This window comes from Herpailurus yagouaroundi, unplaced genomic scaffold (assembly GCF_014898765.1).
Source record: "Herpailurus yagouaroundi ecotype Mexico unplaced genomic scaffold, PumYag 208, whole genome shotgun sequence".
Classification (NCBI taxonomy): domain Eukaryota; kingdom Metazoa; phylum Chordata; class Mammalia; order Carnivora; family Felidae; genus Herpailurus; species Herpailurus yagouaroundi.
Window position 1 is genome coordinate 611,974 of NW_024412439.1, and position 16,190 is coordinate 628,163.

Below are 16,190 nucleotides of genomic sequence, written 5' to 3' on the forward strand. Positions count from 1 at the left end.
CCCCCCGCCGAGGGAGGTGGCGCTAACTCCTCACTCCTTATTCATGGGCTGCAGGTGGCGACTTCCCTCCTGAGACAGGGGAAATACTGACTTTAGAGTGCAGAGAACCGGCGAACACAGCCTCAGCCAGGTCTGCGAGGTCTGCATCAACAGCGATTAAGTCCTGCGCCCTTGATAGGACATGAAGAGAAGGGGGCTTTACTAAACTCTGTGGATTCCCTCCCCCAAACCCCTAACCCCAATCTAACCATGAGAAAACAGTCAAATTTCAATTGAGAGAGACTCTACAAAATACCTGGCCAGTCAGTGTTATCATGAATAAGGCAAGTCTGAGAAACTGTCACAGCCAAGAGGAGCCTCAGGTGACATGACAAGTAAATGTAATATGGGATCTTTCTGCCTGGAACAGAAAAGGTATGTTAAGAAAAAACTAAGGAAATCCAAATAAAGTGGGGACTTTATTTAATAATCATAGATCACTATCGATTCATTAATTATAGTAAATGTACCACACTAGTGTAAGTTATGAATAATAGGGTAAAATGGGTGAAGGGTATATGAGAACTCTATAGTAGCTTCATAACTTTCCGTAAATCTAAATCTATCCTGAAATAAAAGTTTATTTAAAAAAATTTTGGCGGAGGGGGCACCTGGGTGGCTCAGTCATTTGAGTGTCCGACTTGGCTCAGGTCGTGATCTCACAGTCCGTGAGTTCAAGCCTCACGTCGGGCTCTGGGCTGACAGCTCAGAGCCTGGAGCCTGCTTTGGATTCTGTGTCTCCCTGTCTCTCTGCCCTTCTGCCACTCGTGCTCTGTGTCTCTCACTTACAAAAATGAATAAATGTTAAAAAAAAATTTTTTTTAATTTAAAAAATTAAATAAAAAAAATTTCTTTAAGTACCATAGAAACTTAGAGAAAGAGGAAGTGTAGACTGGGAAACCAGGAAAGGCTGGCAAATGAGGTGCCGGTGGAGTTGCCCTTGAAGGAAGGGCAGACCCCACCCCCTGGCCGGGAAGCCCAGGCAGGTATGCAGCCCTGGATGAGCAGGGCTGGGATGGTAGGAGCCAAGTTGGAGACCGGGTGGGCTCGGGTCATGATCGCAGCATCACCGGGGCTTTCCCCCCATCTCCCAGTGGCCCTGGGCACCCACCACCGTGACCTTTTGTCAAGGAGCTTCCGTTTCCCGCCTTGACGGCAGGAGGCCCGGTGTGGTGGCCAGGAATTATGCTGGGGAATGAACCACAGTGGAGGCCCGGAGTCCCTCTCAGGACTAGCTGTGCTTTAGTAACAAGGTTCTTTCACAATCTTGTCTGGTTAGACCAAGGCAACAGGACTGAAATGGGGGAACTGAGGACTGACTCCTCCATCAGCGGTTCCCTCAGCACTTGGAGGGAGGGCTGGCAGCCTTCCCGCTTCCCCACGGGTCCCCTCCAGTCCCAGGCACGGTGTGAGGTCGGACCTGTGCCCCAGTCCCCTGCTGTTGGGCTTGCCCTCTACCTGTTCCCTGCACCTCACCCCTTCCTCCTGCTTCCTGCCCTGCTCAGACCCCTCTCCCCTGCCCCAAGCTCCTCCATCCCTGCTCCTGCTTCATTTTCCCACTCTGGCCCTTCCACAACCTGATACTTCACTGACTTTACCTGCCGACTCTAGCCTGGAAGGTCAGCCTCATGAGGTCAGAGGTTCTGTCGCTTTTGTTCAGTGCTGTGTTCCCAATGCCTAGAGAGCGTGCCTGGCACATAGTAGGTGCTCCGTAGATACCTAAGTGGATGAACGCTGTTGGTAGTAGCTGCTTTGCTTTGTTAAGTGTTTTTTTTTTTTTTTTTTTCTTCTGTGCATCCACAGTGGAGATGATGCCAGCCTCAGATTTACGGGGACAAAATGTTCACTTATTGAAAGAGCCTTAGTAAATGCCCTTCTTCATCTCTAGCTGAATTCCGTCTCAGCACCTCCTGGCCCCTTCAGCCTAGCCCCTCCTGTGGGGACCTTGCTGGACAGGTCTGATCCTGGTACCACAAGAAGCCTTTAGGACATTTGACTCCTTTGTTCTTGGCGTCCTCATACCCTGCTTCCCACAGGCTGTGTTCATACCTTCATTTTAGCACCAGCCTCCATGTGGCAGGTGCCACGTCTTACTCATCACCGTCCCCAGGGCCTGGTGTCCAGAGCCTGTCTGTTGAATTAATAACTTTTGGCAACAGCGGCCCTGTTCTGTATCCTTAGCCCCTCCTCAGTCAGCCCTCATTCTCTAGGTTAAGTCGCCCTGGCCCCTTCAGTCTACTCGTGTAAGACTCAATTTGGGACCCTTCTCTCCACCGCTTGTCACTCCTGTGAACCAGGTTCTTTCCGTTTATTTCCGGCCTTTGTTGAGCCCTGACTTGTATGAGCCCTGTTCTCAAGCCACCTTCTCTCTGCTCCTTCCCCTGGAGGAAGATGGCCTCCTTAGACTGGGGCTGGGGCTGCCTGGAGCGGCATCGTGGAGCAGGCGGGGATGGATTGAGGGGGGAGCAGGGGCGGACAGAGCTGCCGCTGGGGCTGGGTGGCAGGTGCCAAATCCCGCCCGGCCCCCATCCACGAGGGAGGAGCTGGGCATTTCTTTTGGTGGCACCGGCACTAGCCTTTCTGTTCCCAGCTCACATGATTCTTCCCCACCCCCCACTTGCCTCCTGGAGGCCTCTCGGTGACCCTGGGCTTCATGGGCCTGGGGTCAGTTCTGCCCATCTGCCTGTGTGCCCCTCGGTCACCTGACCCCTCAGGGGCCCGCTCCACTGCCTGCTGGGTACCTGATGTCTCAGGCTTTCACTCTAATGGACATGATCCTCTCCCAGAAGGAAGCTCTTTCTGTTGAGAGGTGACATAGGACTGTTGACCACAGACACATTGCTTCCATCTCCTTTGCATCTGACAGGAGAGCTGAGTAAAGTCCTTTTCCTGATTGCCGCCCTCCTCAGCCTGCCTCGTCCCTCAGACTCTGCCCCACCAGTGCTCCTGCTCTGTCCTCTACCCCTGGACATCCTCTTCCCTTTCCTGCCTCACCCCTGCCCCAGACAGACTGTCCTGTTAGCCAGCCCTTAGCAGTCTCCCAGAGGCCTTTCCAGCTCTGACAGTCTACACAGGCTCCTGTCTCCCTGCCTCTGTGGCTCCACTTGACCTCTTGTCCTGCCTGCCTGCCTGCCTGCCTCCCATTACTTGTGGCTTTAGCCTAGGAAGGTATACTTTCTATGAAGCAGGGAGATAGAAAAAAGGTAGCTGGAAATATAGGCGAAGCACAAAAAAAAAAAAAAGAAAAGGAGAGAAAAATTAGTCCTTTAGTTTAGCACCTGCTCTAGCCCTGAGTCACTGAGGCCCAATCCTAAAAGTCATCCCCGTCTGCTCTTTTTTTCTTAGCCTCATAGGCCTCGAATCCTTTCTGCTCTACCTTCAGCATAACCCAAATGCAGCCCCCCACACCATCAGCATCGCAGTCTGGGCCACCGTTTCATCTGCCTGCCTCACTTGTCTGGGGTCAGAGTATTCTTGTGAGCTACAGCCAGGCCTCCTCTGCTGGCACACAGTGGCACACTTGGCAGGTCATGTCTTCCGGGCCAGGCTGGCTGTGGCCACCCCGGACCCCCTTCATTCCGGTCCTCCAGCAGGCCTGCCCACCAGCTTCCTCAGGCCGGCCCCAGCTCGTCCCTGCCCCGCGGCCTCAGCACTACTTTCTCCTTCACTCTGCCTCTGTTGGCCTCCGTGGGGTCCACCCCCCAGGCGTTCCCTAGCCCTGTACTTGCTTTCCTTTCCTTCAGTCATTTATTTCACTGCTCTGTTTTCTTTTTATTTACGTTTATCACCATGAGAATGAAGTGAGCTTTACTAAGGTGGCCCGTTGACTTGTTCTCACCTCTCCCCTGCACCAACCAAGCACAGTGTGTGCCTGGCATAAAGTAGGTGCTCAGTAAATACCTGCTGTCTATTCCTAAACATTTGTCTAGCCAGTTCCAAGGTGATTACATGGACTTTTAGGCAGGGCCTTGAAGACTTCCTTCACTATCAGTAGATGGGATTAAAAGTATAAAGTGGAGCTAGAGTCAGAGCCCCGAGAATTTAGGCGGGGGGGCCACAGGCCCACAGGTCCAGTTGTGGGTCAGACAGGTGATAACGTACTTCCTCCAGGAGTCTTCCACGTCAGCCTCCAAAAAGTGTAGGGACTATGGGACATACCAGGAGAAGAGGCCGAGACAAGGGACATTTGCGCAGACAGGCAGGCAGGCAACAGAACTGGGGAGGAGGAGGGGGCTTAGGTGCCAGGTGGAAACCGAGAAAGGCAAAACTATAAAGGCAGGATTTAGTGGTTCCGTTGTGGGGGGAGGAGATTGATTTACTTCAAGGTCTGGAGCTAGGGAAGTAAGCTTGGGGCTCTGGGTGAACTTGGCCAGTGTGCTAAACCTTACTAATCGTGTTCAAGTCAAAAGGCTCATTCCTGTAACGGATGCTCATTCGTACATCGTTTGTACCTGAGGTCACCACACCTGTCAGAAAGATAGTTCTTACGTTGTCCAGGTCCAGCTGTGCTCTGAAGTATCAGTGCCCTAGAGGAGAGTATTGATCCTCAGCAGGACTCTGGGGTCCATCCTTTGGGGGGAGAGGTGCTGCTCCTGTCCTCGAGGTGAGGATTGGAAATGGGGAGAGGGAGGAATAGGAAGCTGGAGGGTGGGAGGGTTGAGATTCATGCCCACTGCTGCCTCTGTTCCGTGCCCGCTGGGGAGACCTCACGCAAGGCTGCTGTAACTGGGCTACAGTTGGCCAGACTCCGCCTGTAGACAAGGAGCGTGTTGGCTGAAATGACGCATTTCTTTCTACCCGTTGCCCGGTTTCTGTTTCTACTGTTCATGTTGCGGTTATTCCCAGTGTGGGAATCGAACTTGGCCTGGATGTGTGTGCACTTGCATGTGTGTGTCTTCAGATATGCCTAACACAAAATTTACCATCTTAGCTGTTTTCAGTGTGCGATTCAGTGGCGTTAAGTACATTCATGCTGTTGTGCAACCATCAGAACTTCTTTATCTTCCCAACTGAACCCCTAGGAGTTAAACACTAATATTTGTCCTTTTGTGTCTGGTATATTTCACTTAATGTCATGTTTTTAAGATTCGTGCATGTTATAGCATGTATCAAAATTTCATTCCTTCTTGTGGCTGGATAATATTCCTGTGGGGGGAGGGGGCACATTTTGTTTATCGTTCATCCATCAGTGGACACTTGGGTTGTTTCTCCCTTTTTGCTGTTGTGACTAATGCTGAAATGAACATGGGCATACAAATACCTGTTCGAATCCCTGCTTTCGGTTCTTTTGGGAATATATCTAGAAGTGGAATTGCTGGATGATAGGGTAATTCTGTGTTTAATTTTTTCAGGAACTGCCAAACTGTTGCCCACAGGGGCTGTACCATTTTATCTTTCCACTAGCAGTGCACAAAGGTTTCAGTTTCTCCTTATCCTTGCCAACACTTGTTGTTTTCAGGTTTTTTTGTTTTTTTCTTTTTCTCTTTTCTTTTCTTTTCTTTTCTTTTGTATTAAAGCCATCGTGGTAGGTGTGAGGTGGTATCTCATTGTGGTTTTAATTTGCATTTCCTTAATAACTGGTGTTGAGCACCTTTTCATGTGTTTATTGGCCATTTTTCTATCTTTTTTGAAGAAATGTCTATCTAAATTTTTAGCTCATATGTTTTTTTTTTTCTGCTGTTGAGTTGTAGTTCTTTATATATTATTCTTCATGTTGATCCTTTATCAGGTGTGTGATTTGTAAATATTTTTTTCCATTCTGTGGGTTGTCCATTCTTGTGACAGTGCCCTTCAACATACAAAAGTTTTCAATTCTGATGAAGTCTCGTTTCTTCTATCTCTAATGCCTGTGCTTTTGGTGTTCTATCCAAATCCTTGTCAAATCCAGTGTTCGAAGCTGTTTGCCTCAGCCTTCTAAGAGTTGTATATTTTTGCTCTTACATTTAGGTCTTCGATTCAGCATGAGTTAATTGTCATATACGGTATAGTGGGCACTTGGTTCTTGTGGAGTCCTGCTCTCATCCTCGTTGGGTGAGTGAGGAGGATAAAAGGTCTTCCCTTGCCTGCCTTGCCCTTTCCCGTCTTCCCTTGCCCCCGGTCTTAGGAGCAAGGTGAGCCTTGGCTGGGCAGTGATGGCTTCCCAAGGAGAGCTGAGGGCCCTTGGCTGCTTGGTGGGAGCCTAGACGTCTTTGCTGCCCAGCCAGCGGCCCAAGCCAGCAGGCCAGTCTGGCACAGCAGGTGTGAGAAGGAACTTCCTGGCATTGGCAGCAAGTGAAAAAGGTCCTTGTTGTATTCTTTTCTCCCTTAAAAAAAGAAGTTTAGCCAACCCTAACAATGCTGCACAAAGGCAGTGAGTTTGGCTGGTTGACAGAGCCCTTAGTGGGTCATTTCCACAGCACCCCACCGACTCCCTGCATGTAGTGTACTGGGCCGGGCAGCCCCTCTCTTCCTGCAGCTCCCAGGCTACAGCCCCGATGTGGCCACGGCACCGGACACAGCTCTCGTTGCTGCTTGGGATTAGCCAGTGTTCCCCCATTTGTGGGTCCCTTTCTGCTGAATCTGTGGAAGCCCTGAATGCCTCAGAAAGCCCATCCTGCCCCTGGTTGAGGCCAGAGCCAAATCTTGAAGGGAACCTCCCAGGGACAGGAGCATCATCATCTCTGGCAGGAGCTCAGAGCTGCTATGTGTTCCGCACAGACGCCTGTTGTCGGAGCCTGGTAGGCTGCAAGTTAGCTCTCTGCGGGTGGTTGGCTCTAGCTGCTGCAGTAGAGGTAATGTGTTGAGGTGGGTTAGGAATTGGAAAGCCGGGCTCTAGTCCTTGTGTCCGTCTGGGCCGTGGCCTCCACGTCTGAGACGCGTGACAGAGGGAGGGGCATCAGGCGCCTTCCAGGCCTAGGTTGGAGGCAGCAGGCTGTGAGTGTTCTTCCTGCAGGGGCCTGAGTGGAGCAGCGTGGGCCTCTGAAAGGGCTGCCACGTGCTGATTATTTCTGTACCTGTGCAATGTCTTGTTTTGTTTTACTTGTAAGTATATAGGTCATTGCCTTTTAGTGTGGTAACAAGATTGTACAGCCATCTAATTTTAGAACATCCCCCCCACACCCCCCCCCCCCCGCAAAGAAACCCTGTACCCCTTATCTGTCATCCCCTAAACTTCCCCCAGGCCTTGGCAACCTTGATCTACTTTCTGTCTCTGTCAATTTACGTGCTCTGGCCGTTTCCTACAAATGGGGTTAATGCAGTATGGCCACACCCACCTCTTGCGTTTCATCTTTATCATCTGCTGGCCCCAGGGGTGGTGGCTGCACACCGTGGTCCTCTGGTGGTCGGGCCCTTTCTGGGCCCTGCTCCTCCTTCAGGCTCCTGCACTTCATGGCCCTCAGACGGTGGAGGACTTGTTACCTTTGCACATGGAGCATCTGGCTACCCACTTAGCAAAAATGAGATTGGGCAAGGTTGGGTGTTCCTATTTTATAAATGATACATATTCAAGGGCACCTAGATGGCTCAGTCGGTTGAACATCTTGCCTCTTGATTTAGGCTATCATGATCTCAGGGGCATGGGGTAGAGCCTGCTTAGGATTCTCTGTCTCTCTCTCTCTCTCTCTCTCTCTCAAATAAAATAACCAATAAAATAATACATATTTGTAAGTAGAATGTTGTGGTATGTATGTTACAGAATATTTATAAATAAAGCATAGTATTTATACAATGAATCTGCAACGTAAACTTAGAGGCGTCGGTTTTTTTTCCCATATATCATTCAAAAATAAGTGCCGAAGCTCATTTTGAATGGTGCCAATGTAAGCATATAGAGGAAAATCAAATTAATTTTATTGAGGACCTCACCATCTATTGTGGAGAAGAGATGGGCAGACCCGAAAGTGGACTCAGGGCTACATGCAGGGCTCTTTCCTTCAGAGGGGAGGTGAGGGATGTGAGGCAGGCATCTCTGGCAGAAGATGGCTATAAAGGAGGCCAGCCTATTCACCAGTGGGTCACCTAGGCCTGTAAGCTTGGGTAGGACGTGAGGACGGGGCTCCTGAGGGCCTCAAACACGGGGCAGAGAGCTTGGGCTCGAAGCCACGGGAGCAGTTAAGACAGAAAATGCCCTGGCCACATTTGTGCTCATGAAAGGTCATTCTTGGACCAGTACTGGCGACCATGGGGAGACCAGCAGAGTCGAGGCCACCCTAGGCCTGGGTCCTAACTGTGGAACAGTGCTGAGGAGCTGAGTGCCGTGCCTGGGAGAATAGAAACCACAGACCTTCCCGCTGGATGCCAGCTGCTTCTGCGTGCCTCCCACAGAACACATCCCAGAGGCTCCCAGCTCCCTGGCTCGACTGGGATCAGTGAGCAGTGGGATGACTCCGGGGCGGGCAGTGAGAAAGAGATGGGTGTGACACTCACGTGTGGGCCTGCCTGCGCCTGGGAGCTGGCAGGGAAGGAGGGCTAGGCCACAGTGCAGGTGAAGTGTCTGGTGCTCCAAAGAAGGGCAGACACCCACCCGGCCACATTGGAGTGTGATGGGGAAACCAGACTCTGATCTTTCCCGGGGCCTTGACGTAGCGCCTGGGAGACACAGACAATGAAAGTAAACTGCTCTGCTGCCCTTGGATAAACCCCTTGGTTTGGCCCATCATTTTCAAGAGCCTGTTTTTGGCCATCTTAGAACCAGTCACTGGCCTCCAGTGTGGGCTTGGAGGCCTGGCGTTTCCTCCCTCCTCAGGGAGAGGGCGGCCCATGGCCCCTCCTGTCCAGCCAGGCCCATTCTCTTCACCCTGCTGGCCTCTTCTCTGTCCCTGGGTAGGAGACAGATGTGTCCGGTGCTTTCCTCTCTTTTCCGTGGGGCAAGCAGTCAGAAAATGTATTGAATAAATGGTCTTTTCTCCACCATTCCCTTGCTTGGTGGGGAGTGTGTGTGTGTGTGTGTGTGTGTGTGTGTGTGCGCGCGCGCGCGCTGGGAAACAACAAGGGAGGCAGCCTGGGTCATGTGCCAGCCCTGAGCCCTCACTTCCTGTGAACAACTCTGTGAGGTAAGGGATTTCTTTTATTGTGGTAGAATATACACAACACAAAAATGTACTGTTTTAACCACTTCAAAGTGTACAATTCAGTGGCATTTAGTACATTTATAATGTTGTGCAACCATCACCACTGTCTAGTTTCAGAACTTTTCTCATCACTCCAAACGGAAATCTCCTACCCATTAAGCCGTCACTCGTCATTCCCCACTCCCCCCACTCATCCCCTAGCAACCATTAATCTGCTTTCTGTCTCTATAAATTTGCCTGTTCTGGATATTTCATCTAAGCTGAATTATACAGTATGTGTCCTTTTGTCTCTGGCTTCTTTCACTTAGCTAATGTTTTCAGGGCTCAGCTCATCTGTGTTGAGGCACGTGTCAGTATTTCATTCTTCTTGGGGCTGAACACCATTCTGTTGTATGACTAGAATTGATGGACGTTTAGGCAGTTTCCACCTTTGGGCAATTGTGAATAGTGGTGCTATGAACATTTGTGTACAGGTTTTGTTTGAACACCTCTTTTCAGTTCTTTGGAGTATAAACCTAGAAGCGGAATTGCTGGGTCATGTGGCAACTCCATGTTTAACTTTTTGAGGAACCTCCAGAATATTGTCCACAGTAGCTGCTTCATTTTACATTTGAAGTAAGGGATATCGCTACTCCTGTTTTACACTTGTGGAAACTGAGGCTTAAAGTCGGCAGCTTGCCCAAGGTGACTTATGTGGTGAGCGGCAGATGTAAGGCTCTGTACCAGAGGTGGTGCGCTTCTTGGCTCGTTGGGTTCTAGAAACGTAAAGCCCAGAGGCTACATTAGGTCCCTGAGCCTTTGTGGGGAATAAGGGGCTAGAGGCTCAGTCATCTGGCTCCTCCTCTCCTGGGGTGCTGGGCACACAGGTGACAGGCTCCCACACCACAGCCCCCAGCCTGGTTGGCCCGGCCTCCTCCTGTAGGCAGAGTTGCAGCAGTCAGGTTTCATGTTGGAGTCCCTAAAGGGCAGAGGGGGTGCAGAAGGGGGCTCTCCCTCCAGAGGAGCCACGTGAGGCCACGGAAACAGACCTGGCACCTGAAGACTTGTGGCGAGACCGCGGGTGTGAAGGACGGTTGTGAGCCACCCCACAGACCACGAGGACTGTGGAATGCGTGGGAGGATGCTTGGGCGGGGGACTTTGCTGGCTTCTTGCCAGGCAAGGAACAGGAGGAAAGGAGTTCTGTGTGGAGGGCACCTGCTGGGGCCCTTGGCCGAGGTTGGTGGAAGGCGCTTGCTTCTCTGAGCTCTCAGAGGGGTGAGGGGGCGGCTTTTGCTCACTCCAATCCTGAGTGGATTCGTGGGTATGTCTTAAGACCCCTTCTCCATGGGTCTTGCCAGTTTCCTTTGAGAACTTGGACTTTGAGGATATTCGTGTCAAGAGAGCTGCTCACTAGGGAGAACTGTGGCCTTGGAGAGAGTCAGGTGCTGAGAGTCAGGTGGCCCAGTCTACACCTGGATGGCATGTGGTGTCCCACCTCTTGAGGGAGGGACTCATGATTCGTTAGACTCAGGACTCTGAGCAGCTTGGCAGTAGCAGGAAGAGCCAAGGGACAGTCTCTGTGATCCTGACCAGCGCGTGTTCCTCTCAGGGAGCGGGGTTCCAGGGGCGCCTGAGATGGGGAGCAGTACTCAGCAGAGCTCCCCAAGGGCCACCTTCCTTGCAGAGGAAATTCAGATCTAACCTCCTTAATCCCAAAGAAAGGATGTGCTCTCTCCTTGTACCTGGCTCTAGCGGCCTGACCATGCCTCCAGTGTGGCTGCCAGGGAGGCCTCCGTACGGGAGCTTGTGGGAGCCGTTATGGTCATCTCTGGGGAGGGTAGAGGAGGTCATGCTCCTGCGAGGGCTCTCTCTGCTCCTGCCTGCTGACAGGTTCTGCAGTAAGCGCGGGCCACCCTTGCTCTGGGTGACCCCAGGCCCCTTTCCCGCTCTGAGCCCCAGCCTGGGCATCTGTGTGTCGAGCCTGTCAGAGCGCCTTCCTCCTGTGGCTGTCATCAGAGTGAACCTGTAACTACTTATTCAGAGCCTGCCCAACCCCGGAAGACAATATTATTCTTGCCGCGGCGGCTCCTACTGAAAGGTAGAGTCTTCTTGTCCTTCCTGGAGCATATTCCGCCCCTGCCTCTGGCAGCCTGGAGACGTGCTGGCTGACCGCTGTCGCCACCGGGTAGCACTGCTTTTCCTACTCCTCAAGTGGGTCGTGGGGAGTGTGAGAGAACATAATAGAGAACGCAGCGCACACGGTGAAAGTATTGCCCCGTAATTTTTCATTCCGTGTGTGTGTGCCCATGCAGCTGTTCATCCCAAAGTGAAATGCGCTCTTCTCTGTCAGTCATGAGCAGATTCGCTTGAAATACACGAACTGTCGCACGACCTGCAGTTGACTGGGTTAAGATTTTGTGAGCACTACTTTGCCCTGGGGGAAAGCCTTTGTCTCTGTTTTCCCATCTGAATGGGGGACGGGGTGTAAATTGGAGTGGTCCCGGTCCATCCAAGTCTTGCCTGGCCGCTGGTTCTGTAAGCACAGCTGCCTGGAGGGAAGGACCCCCATGGATAGCTCTAACTGGCCTCTCCTGGTACATCTGTGCTACTTTCCTCTTCTTTCCCTCTGGCTCTTAGAAACTTCCCAAACTTCTAGATCCAACAAGAAGTGGAGGAGGCCTGTTTTCCCTAAAGTGCCTGGGATGGGTGGGGGTGGAGGGTCTCCAGGTGGTAAGGCTGCTGTGGCAGCGTCTTCCAAAGCAAGCCCCTGGCAGGTGCCCGGCTGCAGTGGGGAGAGGTTCCCTTGGCCTTTTGTGGGCCAGGGGGCAAATGACAGAAGGGCTGGGTTCTCAGCAGGGTGTGCTCACATCCCTGGAGAGGGGACCTGCTCTTAGCCGTCCCGCTTGGTCACTTTATGTTTCTGTGGTCTTCGGCCTTGGGATTAGTTGACACTGATGCAGCCCTACCATCCAGGCTGATGTGTGTGGAGGCCAGAAGAGGACCGGAAGCCCCCAGGTGGCCGGAGAGCATCTGGTGACTTTGCCGGCTGAGGACCTACCCATAACTTGGCAACAGAGCAGAGTTGGGTGGCCTGCAGACAGCCACCTCTTTTTTGAAATTGAGCAAAACTAGGTGTCGCTCGGCCTCGTCAGAGGCCTGGATTCCTAACCTCTGGAGGTACAGACTGAGGGCAGGGAGCTTGTCAGATGGAGCTGAGCTCTGCCGACAGTGTTGGGGTGAGGGGTTCCCTCTGGCTGGATGTGGATTTTAGCCTGGATATCTGCCCTCGCTTTCTAAGCACGAGGCCTGGTCTGGCCTGGAGTTGGATTGTCAAGGGTCTTCTCTCTCCTCAGCTCTGAGAATGCAGAAGGGTGTGGCCACACCTGTGCCTGGGGGCTCTCTGGAGACCCTTGGTTGACCCGGTCCACGGTTTGAGGGCAGACTAGTGAAGGAGCACATGGGGGTGGCAGTACTGGCAGCGGGGGGGGGGGGGGGGGGCCGCGGGAGTATCGGTAAGAGGACGTGCTGGCCCCGGGCCCAGCAAGCGGTGATCGCCCGGGAGAGTGAGCACCTTCACAGCCGGTGGCCCCGGTGCTGGTGAGGCTTCTCCTGGTGGCACTGTGCAGACTCAGGAGGAGCTGTGGACTCTGCTCCCTTTTTCCACATGTCCAATAGGATTAGACAGTGCCTGCCTCATAAGTAATATTTAAGGAGGCGTGGAAGAGGTCGTACTTACGATAAGACCCTGACACACAGATAGTAAATAAACATTCGTTTCCTTTGGCCATAGCTTGTTATGTCTTTGCTTTTTATTGACGCTTCTGAAAGCTCGCCTGGAAGGAGGTAGAGACCTCATTTTGCACACACACAAAACTGAGGCACAAAGAGGTTGTAGGAAGTCTTAGGGTACGACTGGTGACGAGGTCCCACGACCGCGTTCAGCTGCAGGGCTGGCTGGGAAATCTTGCTGGTGGCCGGTGGCCACGTGTCCAGCAGACACAACTACTGTGCAAGAGGGGACGGTGAGCAGTTTCGTGACCCTGAACCCTGGCACAGTAGTCTCTAAAGATAAGCCCACTAGGTGGCATAGTGAGAGGAAAGTATTAGAATTTCTGTTGGTGTGTTTTAACTTCCCTGTGTGTGTTACGTATGTGTCATAGTTTATAAGCTGTTGGCACAATAGCACAGATAGATAACTTACGTCATGCTTCCATGTGCCACAGGTGGGCGTACATTGGCACCTTGTGACGCCCACGAGTCCAAGTTGGGGTGGACATCGAGGACAAAGGAGGAAACGTGACCTTGGGAAAGCCCCTCTGCTGTCCCCCTCTCCCCTCTGTGGCCCTGCTCAGGGCCCTGATCCTCACAGCAGTCCACAGCATCAGTGTTCTTGTTTCAGGCACAAGGACCCACCTCAGAGGATCCGTGAGCCTTGTCGGTGGCAAGGGGGAACATGTGCTTCAGCGTGCGGGACGCTGAGCTAAAAGAGCAGAAGTCACCACCCTTAGTTTGCCCAAAGGGGGTTCAGATGGGGCAGTGGCATGATGCCAGAGCAGACCTGGGATTAGAAATTCTGAAGAGTGGAGGTGCTGGAACTGGACTGAGGAGGTTGGGAAGCCTAGGAAGACCCATGTGGCCCCACCCTGGGTTGGAAGGTGTGTTCTTGTGGCCGTGGGAGCACTACTCATTGGGGGTGGGGGCAGGCACTAGACGCCTGTGGGCCTCCCCAGCCAGAAGACAGATGTGGGGGGGGGGGGGGTGTGTCCCAGGCTACCAGTCTTGCTCCCTGCTCCTGAAGAACCTCCCTGCTTGGTTGCAGGATAAGCCACTAAGCTCCCTTTTCCAGCTCAAAGACTCTCCAGAAGGGCCCAGGAGAGATGCTACAAGTCTTGCTTCACTGAAGGACCACACTAGGCTTAGTATGGGTGTGCCCCCTCTCAGAAGTGGGACTCTGCCCCCTCTCTATCCACACCTGAAGTCAGAGGCCAGCTAACAGGTGGCTCTCCTGCCCTGCCGCCCGCATTCTGAGCTGAGCCTAAGGAAGGACGGGCTGAGCCTAGAGGCTCCATGAGGAAAGGCTTCTTGGAGCTGGAAAGCATACTCCTTCCCCCTCCTGTGGACCTGAAAGCTGGCAGCCATATTGGGTGAGGTCGGGAGCGCTTGCCCTTGGCACGGTGACAGCCACGGCACCTTGTTTCCCTCCCCAAAGCATCCTCCTGTTTGGGGGAAAGGTGAAGGGCCACAGGACGCAGGGGTAACAGATCCTCTTTAGGAAGGTCTTCTCTGCTGACCCTCACCCCAGTGGGAATCTAAAGCCTTCTTTGCTTGCGTTCTGTCCCGAATCTCAGTGTCAGAAAAGGAAAAAAAAAAAAAATTTATTTGTTCCGGTGCTGGCCAGGCAGCCTTGTAGCAAATCCTCGTGGGTGCTTCCTGGGAGGTGACGGTGGGTCATCTGCCCCGAGTGGGCTTGGCCTACCTTTAAAGCATTTATGATGTGTGTGGCTCCAGCCTGCCAGCCCCACAGCCTGCCTTCCAGGATGTGGCTTCTCTCTGGCCCCCTCCTTGCCTCTAAAAATAACCTTGCTATTTTAGAACCACCTCCTCTGGAGCCTTTTCTCACTGCTCTCTTGGATCAGTAACCCCTGTGAGACCTGGCTCTTGGCTGCCTCTGTCCCCTCAGCTGTCCTCCCAGAGCTGTCCCCTTCCTGTTTCTCCCCCTTCCCCCAGTACCAGCTGGGATATTGTTCTCCAGCTAGGAAGGAATGTCCAGCTGGCTGTCCTCCGAGAAGAACAGACCTGTCACCTCTCCTCCCCGGGGATGGGTAGGGAGGAAGCGGGGCCAGGAGGGTGGCGGCGAGGCAGAGCACCACCCCGTGCGTCTGTTGTATCTGGGGACTCACACGGCCGTGAGAGGTTCAGGTGCCTGTCAAAGTGACAAGGGTTGAGAGGGCCGGGGGCTACAAGGACAGTCCATGCTGCCGTACTCTGACCCATGAGTGCTGGCTCCTGAGTGACTCCCCGCCCCATCTTCTTACAGCCCACAACCCTGCCTCAGGGCACCATCAACATGAACCAGTGCACAGATGTGGTGGATGGGGAGGCCCGGACAGGCCAGAAGTTCTCCCTGTGCATCCTGACCCCTGAGAAGGAGCATTTCATCCGGGCAGAGACCAAGGAGATCATCAGCGGGTGAGTCTGCCCCACACGTTTCGGGAGGAGGCGCTCCTTGCCCACCAGCGGGTTCTCGGACCGGTTCCCTTTGGCACAAATTGGGCAGTATCGCCGTCCCTTTCTTCATCAAATGTGTCCCCGCTTCTGAGTCCCCTCTCTCTCTTCACAGCGCTACTGTGTGCCTGGTCACCACGCCAGAAACTGGCCTCCCCCTCCACCCGCCTTTGCGTCATCCGCATGTCCACATACCCACCAAGGCTGTCTCCTCATGTCCTGTGTGCTCGGGCGCCTCCCTCTGCTGGCAGTGCCCAGTTCCGGGGCTACCTCGTCTCCTTTAGGCCTCTCGCTGGTCTCCCCACCTCCGTTCCCACGCCTCCCCAACCTGGTGTCACTCAACCGTGAGGGGCTCAGTCCCAGAGCTCGTCTGACCTTGCCGAAAACGCCATCACTTGGGGAACAAGTCCAGGTTCCTTGGCTGGCCCTGGAGGGGGGGACCCTTCACAGCCCTCCAGCCTCACCTCCACCACCCTCGTGTCCCAGCACGAAGCTGCTTGTCACCACATATGCCCCTGCTGCCCACTGGCTCTGTGCCTTCAGTGGGGAATGATCCCTCCATCCCTCAGACTGGTAGAGTCAGCCGGAGCGTGCACTCTTCCAGGAAGCCTTCCCCCTTGAGGCACCTGGCGCCATTGGCTGGCCCTTAGAAAAGATGCAGATTGTCTGCGTGCACACGTGGCTTCCTTAGACAGCAGCAGGTCCTTGAGGGAGGAGGCTGCGTCTCGATCGCGGTCACCCCAGTGCTGCTGCGTACACTGGCTTCTTTGTCCAGGTGGAAGGAAAGAAAGTCTCTGAGTGACACCACTGCCCTGACCGTGCCATGCGCAGAGGCTCAGGGGGAGTCCTGGAAGCAGGAGGGGGGCCCAGGTTTGAGGCCGACGGTCTGGGGGGGG

General features: G+C 53.3%; 1 protein-coding gene across 8 annotated transcripts in view; it reads left to right on the plus strand.

The window, feature by feature from the left end:
* Nucleotides 1-16,190, plus strand: part of MPRIP (myosin phosphatase Rho interacting protein) — a 154,568-nt gene that overhangs the window by 69,793 nt on the left and 68,585 nt on the right. For 7 of the 8 annotated variants that reach the window (XM_040452980.1, XM_040452985.1, XM_040452983.1 and 4 more), the window contains exon 4: nt 15,107-15,258. In XM_040452980.1, the coding sequence (XP_040308914.1) occupies nt 15,107-15,258 (152 nt within the window). Of the gene's footprint in view, nt 1-6,497; nt 6,756-15,106; nt 15,259-16,190 lie in introns of those variants that run through there. The other variant, XM_040452982.1, reaches the window with a different exon arrangement.